At 45.6% G+C, this 12,212-nt stretch overlaps 2 protein-coding genes across 2 annotated transcripts; both read right to left on the minus strand.

Moving 5' to 3' along the window:
• Positions 1 to 1,344: 1,344 nt before the first annotated feature.
• LOC311241120 (uncharacterized protein) lies at positions 1,345 to 3,664 on the minus strand. The gene is made up of 2 exons (XM_084329822.1): positions 3,346 to 3,664; positions 1,345 to 2,943 (listed from the first exon to the last, which is right to left on the minus strand). Exons 1-2 carry the CDS (start codon positions 3,614 to 3,616, stop codon positions 2,435 to 2,437), a joined length of 780 nt encoding a protein of 259 aa, XP_084185948.1. The 5' UTR covers positions 3,617 to 3,664; the 3' UTR covers positions 1,345 to 2,434.
• On the minus strand, positions 3,621 to 5,207 carry LOC311223321 (myb/SANT-like DNA-binding domain-containing protein 2; the record flags this gene model as incomplete). Its single annotated transcript, XM_084308113.1, has 3 exons — positions 5,100 to 5,207; positions 3,717 to 4,008; positions 3,621 to 3,651 (listed from the first exon to the last, which is right to left on the minus strand). Exons 1-3 carry the CDS (start codon positions 5,146 to 5,148, stop codon positions 3,621 to 3,623), a joined length of 372 nt encoding a protein of 123 aa, XP_084164239.1. The 5' UTR covers positions 5,149 to 5,207.
• Positions 5,208 to 12,212: the final 7,005 nt, after the last annotated feature.

The raw sequence follows: 12,212 nt of genomic DNA on the forward strand, positions 1-12,212 counted from the left end.
TACTCCAGTCTATTTTTCTTTGTTCTACAGAACGATAAGATGTCTGTCATGGAATGTTTGGACAATGGTTTCTTTCAATAGTTACTTACTGCCATATTGGAAGACTGCGGTAGAATGCTCAAATGATTTTTTTGGACATTTTGGACATTAAGTTACTTGCCAGTAGTGTAGTGGATGCAAAGTTATTAACTTACTTACCGAGTCCCGTGTTTGGAGTTCTGGCCGGATTCTGAGTGAACAGGAAAGAAAACAGGGTCACGAAACCAAAACGTTTTAATCCACACCACAACATGCAACAAAATGGTGACCTATTTCTAACAAAACCACCGTCCTCCAGCACTTTGTATTCTGTTATCACTTGGCACTATTTTGTTCCTTGAAAAAAGCCAGTGTATTACTACAGTACACACTGGATCCGGTTCACAGGTAACGAGGCCCATCAGCTGTTTCAAAATGCAGGAGGACTGTGGTTTTGTGTTGGAAATGGGTAACCCTATGGCTGCATATTGTGGTGTGGATTAAAACCTTTTTGGTATCGTGACCCTGTCTAAAACAGGGCATGACACTTACTTTTCCCCCAAGGAGCACATGTGCTCATAAATGACAAGATTTAGGAACACACAAATAAATGTTGGAGCACAGTGAAAAATCAGATTTTTTTCAGTAGGGTTGGAATCCAGTTTTTATGGAATCTCTGTTCTGAATCTAATATTTTTGGTGGGGGAGAAAATTAAATATCCAGAACTAAAACTATTCTACCTTTCATTCTTAGCAGATTGAGGCTAGTCAGTAAATTGGTATTGGTTTATCTTAATCTGCTGTAATTTAGCCTTTTGTTTTTGCCCGTTTCTGATGCATTGGGAATATATCAAAGGAGGCTTATTCAATGAATTAATATTGCTGTGCATGATAATGCATTTTGCTTAGCTATTACCTAATGAAGGACTAATGATGAACTGTTGCCAAGGAATGTATACGATTCACCTTAAATGTAAGAGTAGCCTATACCAAATGTACACACACACAGGGTTAGTTTAACTGTTTTAACTGGTCCAGAGGCCTGCTCCACTGTGAGCTGCTCCAGGGTCAGTTTAACTGTTTTAACTGGTCCAGAGGCCTGCTCCACTGTGAGCTGCTCCAGGGTCAGTTTAACTGTTTTAACTGGTCCAGAGGACTGCTCCACTGTGAGCTGCTCCAGGGTCAGTTTAACTGTTTTAACTGGTCCAGAGGACTGCTCCACTGTGAGCTGCTCCAGGGTCAGTTTAACTGTTTTAACTGGTCCAGAGGCCTGCTCCACTGTGAGCTGCTCCAGGGTCAGTTTAACTGTTTTAACTGGTCCAGAGGACTGCTCCACTCTGAGCTGCTCCAGGGTCAGTTTAACTGTTTTAACTGGTCCAGAGGACTGCTCCACTGTGAGCTGCTCCAGGGTCAGTTTAACTGTTTTAACTGGTCCAGAGGACTGCTCCACTGTGATCTGCTCCAGGGTCAGTTTAACTGTTTTAACTGGTCCAGAGGACTGCTCCACTGTGATCTGCTCCAGGGTTAGTTTAACTGTTTTAACTGGTCCAGAGGACTGCTCCACTGTGAGCTGCTCCAGGGTCAGTTTAACTGTTTTAACTGGTCCAGAGGACTGCTCCACTGTGAGCTGCTCCAGGGTCAGTTTAACTGTTTTACTATGAGCTGCTCCAGGGTCAGTTTAACTGTTTTACTATGAGCTGCTCCAGGGTCAGTTTAACTGTTTTAACTGGTCCAGAGGACTGCTCCACTGTGAGCTGCTCCAGGGTTAGTTTAACTGTTTTAACTGGTCCAGAGGACTGCTCTACTGTGAGCTGCTCCAGGATCAGTTTAACTGTTTTAACTGGTCCAGACTGAGGACTGCTCCCCCTCAACCCCCTACACGCAACAGGAATTTAATTATCAAATGATGATTATTTTCTTTTTATCATGGGTATCTATGTAGGAAATTCTCAGCCATTGTTTCTATTTGGCTCAGTTTGTTGGGTCAGTTAAGCAATTAAGTCAGTGTTGTGTGTCAAATGGAGGCTTGGGTAGGGATCGGTAAGTAAGCAAATAGCTTTGCATTGACTCTTACACTACTGGCAAGTATTTTATACAACGTAATGATTTCTTATTTCTCCATTGCTGTAAATTAGTGTAATTTGTTTCCATAACAACCATGCACTCTCTCTTCCAACGAAGCCACTACTCTCCCTTCCAATGCAGTATCCGGTGTCCCTTCCAATGCAGCATCCAGTGTCCCTTGCAATGCAGCATCCAGTGTCCTGTCCAAAGCAGCATCCAGTGTCCCTTCCAAAGCAGCATCCAGTGTCCCTTCCAATGTAACATCCAGTGTCCCGTCCAATGCAGCAACCAGTGAAAAAGCAGACATGTCCATTAACGCAGGTGAGAGGGCCTCTATTCCACCTGTGTCGGTTCATGAAGTATCCGACATATTTCCGTCTTGGGTTTTATGATTGAGACCAGCCGTCTGGCTGTCCCTGCGCCGATGCTCCCCCCCGGCGAGTGTCCTCTGTGGGGCCAGGTTGGTGAGCAGCTCCAGGACCCGAATCTCGTGCTCCATACGGGCTTTCTCCCTGCGGTCCTCCCTGTCGGCCGCCTCCCTCTGCCGGCGTTCCTCCCGCTCCAGCCAGTGGGCCAGGAGCTCCCGGTGCCAGCGGGCCTGCTCCTGCCTCTGACCCTCCAGCTGCACCAGGAGGCCCCGCGTCTCCGACACCAGGCTCTGGAAGCACTCCGACAGGTGCTTCAGCACGGGCTCCAGGTTGTCGGACCGGAGGTGGGCGGGGGTAGGGGTGGTCCCCGGGGTGGTCCCCGGGCTGGGTTCTGGGGGAGGAGGAAGAGGCGAGGCAGTGGGCTGGGGTGGAAGAAGAAGAGGAGGTGGTGGAATTGGGGAAGGGGTGGTGAGGCCGTCTTCCACTGGTGCGCCTATGGTGCGGAAAACAAAGGGCATGAAGTTCACATAGAAGTAAAGAGGAGGGGGGGGGTCGATACAGCAATATATTGTGATGTTTTGCGTGCCGATATTATATTGATACAGTGATGCCAAGCATATATATGTATTTAAAAAATAATAATAATAATAATAATAATAAAAATAAAAATAAAAATTGGAATGAAGTGAACAGATTAGATAAAAACACATTATTTGCAGATGTTAACTAAGTTTTCCATTGGGGACATCATTTGCAGTTAAAAAAGGGTAATAAATCACAATATTGTGACTAGTAGATAATATTGTATCGTGGGGCCTCTGGTGATTCCCACCCCTAGTAAAGAGGTCAAGTCAATATATCAACACATCACGTGTCGTGCAAGTGCAGTACCTACCGATTGGTTGGTGGTGGATGGTGGACCCTAGGTAAACATCATGGCGCTTGTCTCTCAGTGGCCGCGAGAATCCTGCGTCGATGAACTCAAACTCGTCCGTGGAGTATTCAATGTCCTCTTCCATCTTAACCTCCAAGTTCATCGGCCATGACTGGCGTCCCCTCCTCTCCTCTACAGAGCCCAAATGGCGGCTTCCGGTCCTCTCCAGAGAACCAAAATGGTGGACTCCCACCTCGGCTTCCGAGCTCAAATTAGGCCTCATGTCTCCCATTCTCTCAATGGAGCCCAAATGACGTCCGACCGACCCTTCCACCGAGCCAAGGCGCAGAACCCCCCCTTCCCCGGCCTCCACCGCCCCTCTCCTCCCCAACACGGCGTCCATCTCAGCAAAGTACTTGAAGGTGCACAGCTGCGAGCTGTCCATGCTCTTCTGCAGCTTGGCCCGTACGTAGTTGGCCTTGAGAGTTTTGACCCGGAGCCGACACTGGTGCGGGCTGCGAGAGAAGCCCAGCTCGCTCATGCGGGCCGAGAGGTGTTTGAACACGTGCCGGTTCCGCAGGTTCTCCGCCAGGCTCTTCTGGATGCGCTCATCGCTCCACGCGCACAGCAGCACCTGGGTCTCCTCCACCGTCCAGTTGACAGAGCGCTCGGCCTCTCGTTTCTCTGAGAGGGAACATCGGAACACAATGAGAACAGTGTTCCGGAAACACAGGGTGTAGTCGGGTCTTAAGTCGGAATTATTGATAATATCATCACCCGCAACCGTAATAGCTAAAATATGTATACTATATATATATATAACGATGGAACCAAAATATTTGAAAGTAAATTATGTCTTCAACACTACTTGGTTGGTGCTTTGGTCTTGTGTGTAGAAAATGGAACTCCCAGGATGGACACACCATACATACAATCAATCTATGCACCCATGTTACTGTAAAGTATTATATAAATAATATAATAAAAACGTCCATGAGTACATTATATGTATGTTTACATGCTTGCTATAAATAGCAATAAAAGCCATAGCATATACCCTGCCTATATTCTCATCTGTGAGGAGGAACCCTTGCAGTGAGAACGAGGCATACAACTTAACCAAATTGAATGCAATACATAGCTTTGAAATTGCCTGATGGAATTGACCAATTGTATACATCACAAATGAAAATAGATTCCCCTTCAGATTGCATTGAGGTAACGTTGTTACGTGACAGTTAAATCGTGTATGTTATCTCACATACATACATAATGTATTGTACATAATACAATACAATGATATTGATAATGATGTAATTGATGTTGATAATGATGTAATGTATTGAATATTGTTGTATCGTTGTGTGTGCCGGACCCCAGGAAGAATAGCTTTTGTCAAGTGCAAAAGCTAATAAACATAAACAAACATAAACCTGACTTCAAAGTTGTTGATTAGCTAGCAAGCTAATTCAGCTAACGCCAACTTCCCATTATTAAGTGCAATTTGGCACGTTGCTGTTTACGGTATGTACATTTGAAAACGGAATGCTTCACTGGTAAACACTGATATCGATGAGAGCTGGTTAAAGTTAACGGCAGTATCCTTGTTGATAGAACGCGTTTATAAAAACGTTACCAGTCGTTATCAGATAGCTCATGCTAATGTTAGCTAGGTAGCTAACGTTAACTTTCGTGGATGGCTATCTGACTACCAACACGTATTGCACGTTAAGCAATGCTGGGAATGCGACGAGAGACACTTCGTATACTCTTACTTTTTGAAGTTGAAACGGAGTTCGTAGAGTTGATGATCGGAGGATTCATTTTGTTGCGGTGTGTTGTAGCAAAACATAAACATTCGGCGAGCAAACAACCATAGCTAACACTCCTCTCTTCCGGTTTCAGAGTTCTGTGCGTGACGTCAGCATAGCAGGACCGAGATTCTTACACAAAACTATTACACAACCGTAAACAAATATTTTAAAAAAGTTTACTTGTATAAAATAAGAGAAAATACAATCCATGCATGAGATCGAATAATGTTTCTGTGTATAAAGGAAGATACTTTTATTTTTTTATTTTTTTTATCATTATGTAGTAATCAATATTTTCACTGGGATCTGGATTTTTGTCAATTAGATTTGATCACACACACACACACACACACACACACACACACACACACACACACACACACGGTGCAGCCGATCACTTCTTTATCCATCGCAAGGATCGGACAGCAGCAGAGTCCGGTAAACAACGTGGAGGAGGTATTGCCTTCATGTTTAACAAAAATTGGAGCGATCCAACTAACGTGAAGGAATTATCCAACCACTGCTCCCCAGAACTGGAATATATAACCATCAAGTGTCGTCCTTTCTTCCTCCCGAGGGAGTTAACGGCGATCGTCCTGATCGGAGTGTATATTCCACCGCAAGCCAGCAACAAGGTTGCGCTCTCCAGACTACACGACGAGGTAAATAGAATACAAGTGGCGAACGTTAACGCCGCCATTTTAGTGCTGGGTGATTTCAATAGCGCCAATCTGAGAAAGGTATTACCTGACTTCTATCAGCATGTGACTTGCAACACCAGAGGCGGTAACATCCTAGATCACTGTTACACGCAATTTAAAGGTGGCTACAAGGCTCATTCTGATAGTGGCTTTGGTAAATCAGATCACGCGTCAATCTTTCTTTCACCAAAGTACAAACAGAGAATTAAAAGTACTCCTGTAGTCTCGCGAGAGGTGCAGAAATGGGATTTGACGTCAGAGGAGACGCTCCGGTCTGTGTTTCACGGCACAGACTGGAATGTGTTCCGCGACACAGATAACATTAATGTCTACACAGAGACAGTGCTGGACTATGTTTGTACTAGGGTGGAAGAAACAATCCCCACTACCACAATGAGAGTTTACCCAAATCAAAAACCCTGGGTAGACAAATCCGTCCGTGAAGCTCTGAGAGAGCGCACCAAAGCATACAACGACGGCCTAGTGGCAGGCAACATGAATGACCACAAGGTGGCGCGATACAACGTAAGGAGGACAGTGTCAGAGGCCAAACGGCGCTACAGGGATAAAATTGAACTCCAGTTTGAACAAGCTGACTCTAGAGCTATGTGGCAGGGGCTCAAAACGATGACAGACTACAAAGGCGCCTCCCTCAAACTGAACAGTGACATCTCCTTAGCAAATGACCTCAATACCTTCTATGCGAGGTTTGATGCTGGTAATAACAACACCAGCTCACAAGCCACGGCAATGGGGGGGGGGGGGTCGGCTGCTGATGGAGGCGCAGTGTTCAGGGTAACAGAGCATGAGGTGAGGCGGACCTTTAAAAAAGTGAATATCAGGAAGGCAGCAGGTCCGGACGGCATCCCCGGCCGCGTCCTAAAAGTCTGTGCCGACCAACTGGCCCCAGTATTCACTGACATATTTAACCTGTCCTTAGAACAGGCTGTCATCCCCACCTGCCTGAAGAAGTCCACTATTATCCCTGTACCCAAAAAATCCAAGCCTGCTTGCCTCAACGACTACCGCCCTGTAGCTCTCACCTCCATAGCCATGAAGTGCTTTGAGAAGCTAGTAAAGGGCTACATCTGCTCCTCCCTCCCCATCAACATGGACCCCCTGCAATTTGCATACCACCCCAACAGGTCCACGGAGGACGCCATAGCCCATGTGCTGCACACAGCAGCATCACACCTGGACAAGAGGCAGGGGAACTATGTGAGAATGCTATTCATCGACTACAGCTCGGCATTCAATACCATAGTCCCCTCCATACTCATAGCCAAGCTCAGGGACCTGGGCTTGGGCTATGACCTCTGCCAGTGGGTCTTGGACTTCCTGACTGGCAGACCCCAGGTGGTGAGAGCAGGCAACTGCACCTCCTCATCCATCACCCTCAACATAGGGGCCCCCCAGGGCTGTGTTCTGAGTCCCCTCCTCTACTCCCTGTACACACACGACTGTGTGGCTCAGCGGAGTAGCAATACAATCATCAAATTTGCTGACGACACAGTGGTGGTGGGCCTGATCTCTGCCAACGACGAGAGGGCCTACCTGGAAGAGGTCAAGGTCCTGGCGGGATGGTGCCAGGAAAACAGCCTCTCCCTGAACGTCAGCAAAACAAAGGAGATGATTGTGGACTTCAGGAGGTCGGGGGTCAAGGACTACAGCCCCCTCAGCATCGACGGGGCACCGGTTGAGAGAGTCAACAGCTTTAAGTACCTCGGAGCCTACATATCCGAGGACTTGACATGGACCACACACATTGACAGTGTTGTGAAGAAGGCACGACAACGCCTCTACTACCTCAGGCGCCTAAGGAAGTTCCAAGTCAGTCAGAAGATCCTTAAGAACTTCTACTCATGTACAATAGAGAGCATCTTGACCGGCAACATCACCTCCTGGTTTGGGAATAGCACTGCACAAGACCGAAGCAGACTACAAAGAGTGACACGTTCAGCCGAACGCACAATTGGAGGGGGGCTCCCCACCCTCCAGAACATTTACAACAAGCGTTGCACGGGCAAGGCTAAGAGAATCATTAAAGACTCCAGTCACCCGAACAACTGCCTCTTTGAACTGCTGCGGTCAGGCAAGCGATACCGGAGTCTCAAGGCGAGCACAGAAAGACTCAGAAGAAGCTTCTATCCCCAGGCCATCAGGCTGCTAAACGAACAATGAATGAACACTACACAACAACAACCACCAAACGCACATAGCACACACATCCACACGCACACACTCACTTTAAACAAACACACTGTAGCACCCACTCCACACACTTTATAGCACACACCCACTTTAAACAAACACACTGTAGCACCCACTCCCCACACTTTATATTTATTGATGAAGGATTGCACTACAACTCGTACACCTTACTGTAAATTGTACCTAAAATTGTACCTCATCCCATTTCTGCTTTGCACTAGATAGTACTGTACATTAGTACACTGCATAGTATTGTATATTATATGGTAACTCAGAACATTGTACATATGTCTATACCGAACACTGTGACCTCATTTTTCTTCTTCTAAATTACATGCTATATTATGTTATTTGATACTATCTTGTCTAGCACAGTCTCTGGAGCGTAACAGTAAGAAGCATTTTGTATGAAAGTATTCTGTACTTCTGTATGACAACTATTAAAGAACTTGAACTTGAACTTGAACACACGCTAAGGGAAGGCAGTGGAGAAGAGAAGAGATTGGCAGCGGAGAAGATGGATCTTGAGGAGGGAATGGAAAATGTAAAGAGACTCTGAGGCTGGATCTCATTACATTTTTATTCAGACCCAAAAATACTTCCCAAAGGTCAGTGAATACCACAACCACTACACCAGAGGAAGCTCAACAAATCATGTTAAACCCAGATTCGGCTCAAACAAGGGACTAAACACGTTTCGCAATGATGCCACAACAATGTGGAATGCCCTACCCAAAGCTGTAAAGGAATGTGAATCCCTGCCCACATTCAAAACCGCTCTTAAAGAGCACCTACGGGAGTCTGCAATTCGAAACTGGCCACCGTAAATGCCCAAAACCCCCACCACCTCCTAATAGACAGTCTCCTCCCCACCGCATGTATATATTCCCTCCCCGCCGTATGTATATTTCTCTCCCACCCACCCACCCCCTCCTAATGTACAGTCCCCTCCCCATCATATGTATATACTCTGTCAGGATCTAGGGGTAACAGTACTGTATATTGGAATACCGTTTATGTCACAAATGTATCAGTACTAAATACCTATATGTCCATATGCCATAAATGTCATGTATGTTGTGTATGTCATAAATGTCTATATGAATTGAAAATGGGGGACCCTGATGGAAACAAGACAAACGTCTTTCTCAGGTCTGCATCCCCTTAACAATTGTATGTATTGAGCCGTACTGTATTGTACCCATTCTGCAATCTGTTAAATAAAGTTTTCATTCATTCATTCATTCACCCTCTACCCTCTGCCCTCTGCCCTCTGACTTTGCCATTACGAGGGTCACTCTGTGTGAGGGAGTAGGGGCTGAATTGAGGCACCCATGCCACAGCTGCAAGAGTCCAATTTCTTGGCAGATATCACTATAAATGTAGAGCATCTTTAAAACTCATCAACATTTATACCTCAAGCTGCAGTACATTATAAGTTTACTCAACATAAAATCACATCACATTTAATTATTTATCCAAATGTGTTTAATCTCGTTTAGTAAACAACTTGGTGGGGAGGGGGGGAACTGTACATTGGAGGTGGTTGGGGGGGGGGGACTGTACAACTGTACAAGCAAAACTGTACATTGGAATATCGACGAAATCATACTTGGTTCCAAGAAGAGGGTCTCGTGTATTCTTGGGTTAGGTCATTTACTGTACATTGGAGGGGGTTGGGTTAGGACATTTACAGGGGCCAGTTTCGAATTGCAGTCTCCCGTAGGTGTTCCTTGAGAGTGGTTTTGAAAGTGGGTAGTGATTCACATTCCTTTACAGCTTTGGGTAGGGCGTTCCACATTGATGTGGCATAATTGCGAAACGTGTTTAGTCCCTTGTTTGAGCCGAATCTGGGTTTAACATGATTTGTGGAGCTCCCTCTGGTGTTGTGATCGTGGTATTCACTGACCTTTGGGAAGTATTTTGACATGTACATCTTGTAGACCAGGCCCATTGCAAGTTGATGTACTCTGTCTTCTACTCTAAGCCATCCTAGGTAGTCAAAGTGGCCAGGGGTGAGGTGGGTTCTAGGGGTAAGGTCAAGTAGTAGTCTGACCAGTTTGTTTTGTGATGTTTGTAATCTTGTTTTTAGCGCCTTTGAGGTGCTTTGGTACCATGAGGTGCAAGCATAGTCGTAGTACCCTTGAATGAGTGCTCCTGCCAGAGTCTTCAGGGTATTCTTGTTTACCAGAGAGGAGATCCGGTACAAGAATCTAGTTAGTTGGTTGACTTTTTTTATTACATTGGATGCCATTTTGTCACAGGAAAGATTAGCCTCTAGGATGGAACCTAGGTATGTAATTTCGTCTTTCCTTGTGACAATATTGTCACCCACTGTAACTGAGAAGCCGTCGGTCTTGCTGAGTTTGTTATTTGATCCGAAGAGAATGGACTCTGTTTTACCCAGGTGTAATGATAGTTTGTCATCAGCGAGCCAGGTACAGATTCTGCCGAGTTCTGAGCTGAGGGTTTTTTCAACCTGTAACTTGTTCTTGTCAGAGACCAGCAGGACTGAGTCGTCCGCAAACAAGAACAAGCTGCAGTCACAAGCTGACGACATGTCATTTGCATAAATTAGGAACAGTAGCGGTCCTAGTATGCTTCCTTGTGGAACACCACAGCTCACTGTGAGGGGGGGGGGGGGATAGGGTACCGTTTACCTCCACCATCTGTTCTCTCCCCTCAAGGTAGGATTGCATCCAGCTCACTGATAGACTATCAAAACCAATTGCTTTTAGCTTGTCAATCAGAATGGAGTGATTGACAGTGTCGAAGGCCTTTTGTAGGTCCAGCATGACCATGATGTTTGATGTGGTCGTTCAAATAGAGAAGGCATGTGTCAGTGGAGTGGGATGTTCTGAAGCCAGATTGGAATTCGTAGATTCGATTTTTTTTCCGCTAGGTACTTTTCGACCTGTACGTAGACTATTTTTTCCATGACTTTCGAGATGGAGGTAAGAATAGAAACAGGGCGGTAGTTGCCTGGGTCTAATTTGCTGCCCTTTTTGTGCCGAGGGGTCACTCTCGCAATTTTGAAGTCCTTGGGGACGTGTCCCTGTTTTAAGGAGAGGTTTATTATGTGTGTGATGACTGGGGTGATGGCGGCTGCTGAGTCTCTGAGGAATTTGGAGGGGATGTTGTCATGGCCAGTGGCCTTGTTAGGTTGGCGGGCGCTCAGTTTTTTGAGTACCTCATCTGTTGTTACCATGTCCAGTTTGAAGTCGTCTTTGCGGACCCCTAGGTTTTTGTAGTATGCTACTATGTGTTCTACCCCATAATTCCCTGAGTGGGAGGGTAGTTTGTTTACCAGTGTTGTGGCTATGTTTGTGAAGAAAATGTTTAAGTAATTGGCTACATCCAGCTTGTCTGTGATGAGCGTGTTGTCCGTCTTTATGTTTACGTTTGAGAATCTGGTTTTAAGTTTTTTACTGCAGCCTAGTTGATTATTGAGTAATTTCCAAAGTTCACGTGGTTTGTTTTTGTTTTCCTCAGTTTTGTCATTGATGAAATTCTTTTTTGCAGTTTTGATCATGGAGTTTACGTCATTTCTTAGTCTGTTTCTTTCCAGTTTGAGTTCAGTCACGTGGGCTTGGAGTTCACTGCTCGTGCTTTTGGTAAGCTTTGACTGACTTTTACGAAACTCAGAGCATTTTTTGTCTCTGGTTTTCATAGCGGCCAATATTTCGGAGTGCATCCACGACTCAGCGCGATTTTTTACCCTGGTGGTTCTTGGGGGGGGGGGGGCCATGTCATTTAGTATTGTTGAAAATTTGGTTTTGAAACCAAGCCATGTTTCTTCAACCAGTGTACCATTGAGCTCATCTGACCAGTCCAGGCTCTCCAGTTCAAGGTTAAAGGCCTCGCTAGAGTAGGTTTTGAGGTCTCTATATAATATATATCATATAATGATCACTTAACCCGCATGCTATAACCCCTTTATTGGAGATCTTGGACTTGTCAGAGGTCAGGATGAGGTCAATGGTAGTCTGAGTTGATTCACATACACGTGTGGGTTGGGTGATCAGCTGGCTGAGGCTGTGCAGATCACAAAACCTATTGAAGGATTTGAAGACGGGTGCATCTTTTTGTTGCATATCCGTGTTCCAATCCCCTTTCGTCTCATTCTTTCAATTTCAGTCCGACGTTCGTCTTCACCCATTCT

The sequence above is a fragment of the Notolepis coatsorum genome (assembly GCF_963971535.1).
Source record: "Notolepis coatsorum genome assembly, chromosome: 1".
NCBI lineage: Eukaryota > Metazoa > Chordata > Actinopteri > Aulopiformes > Paralepididae > Notolepis > Notolepis coatsorum.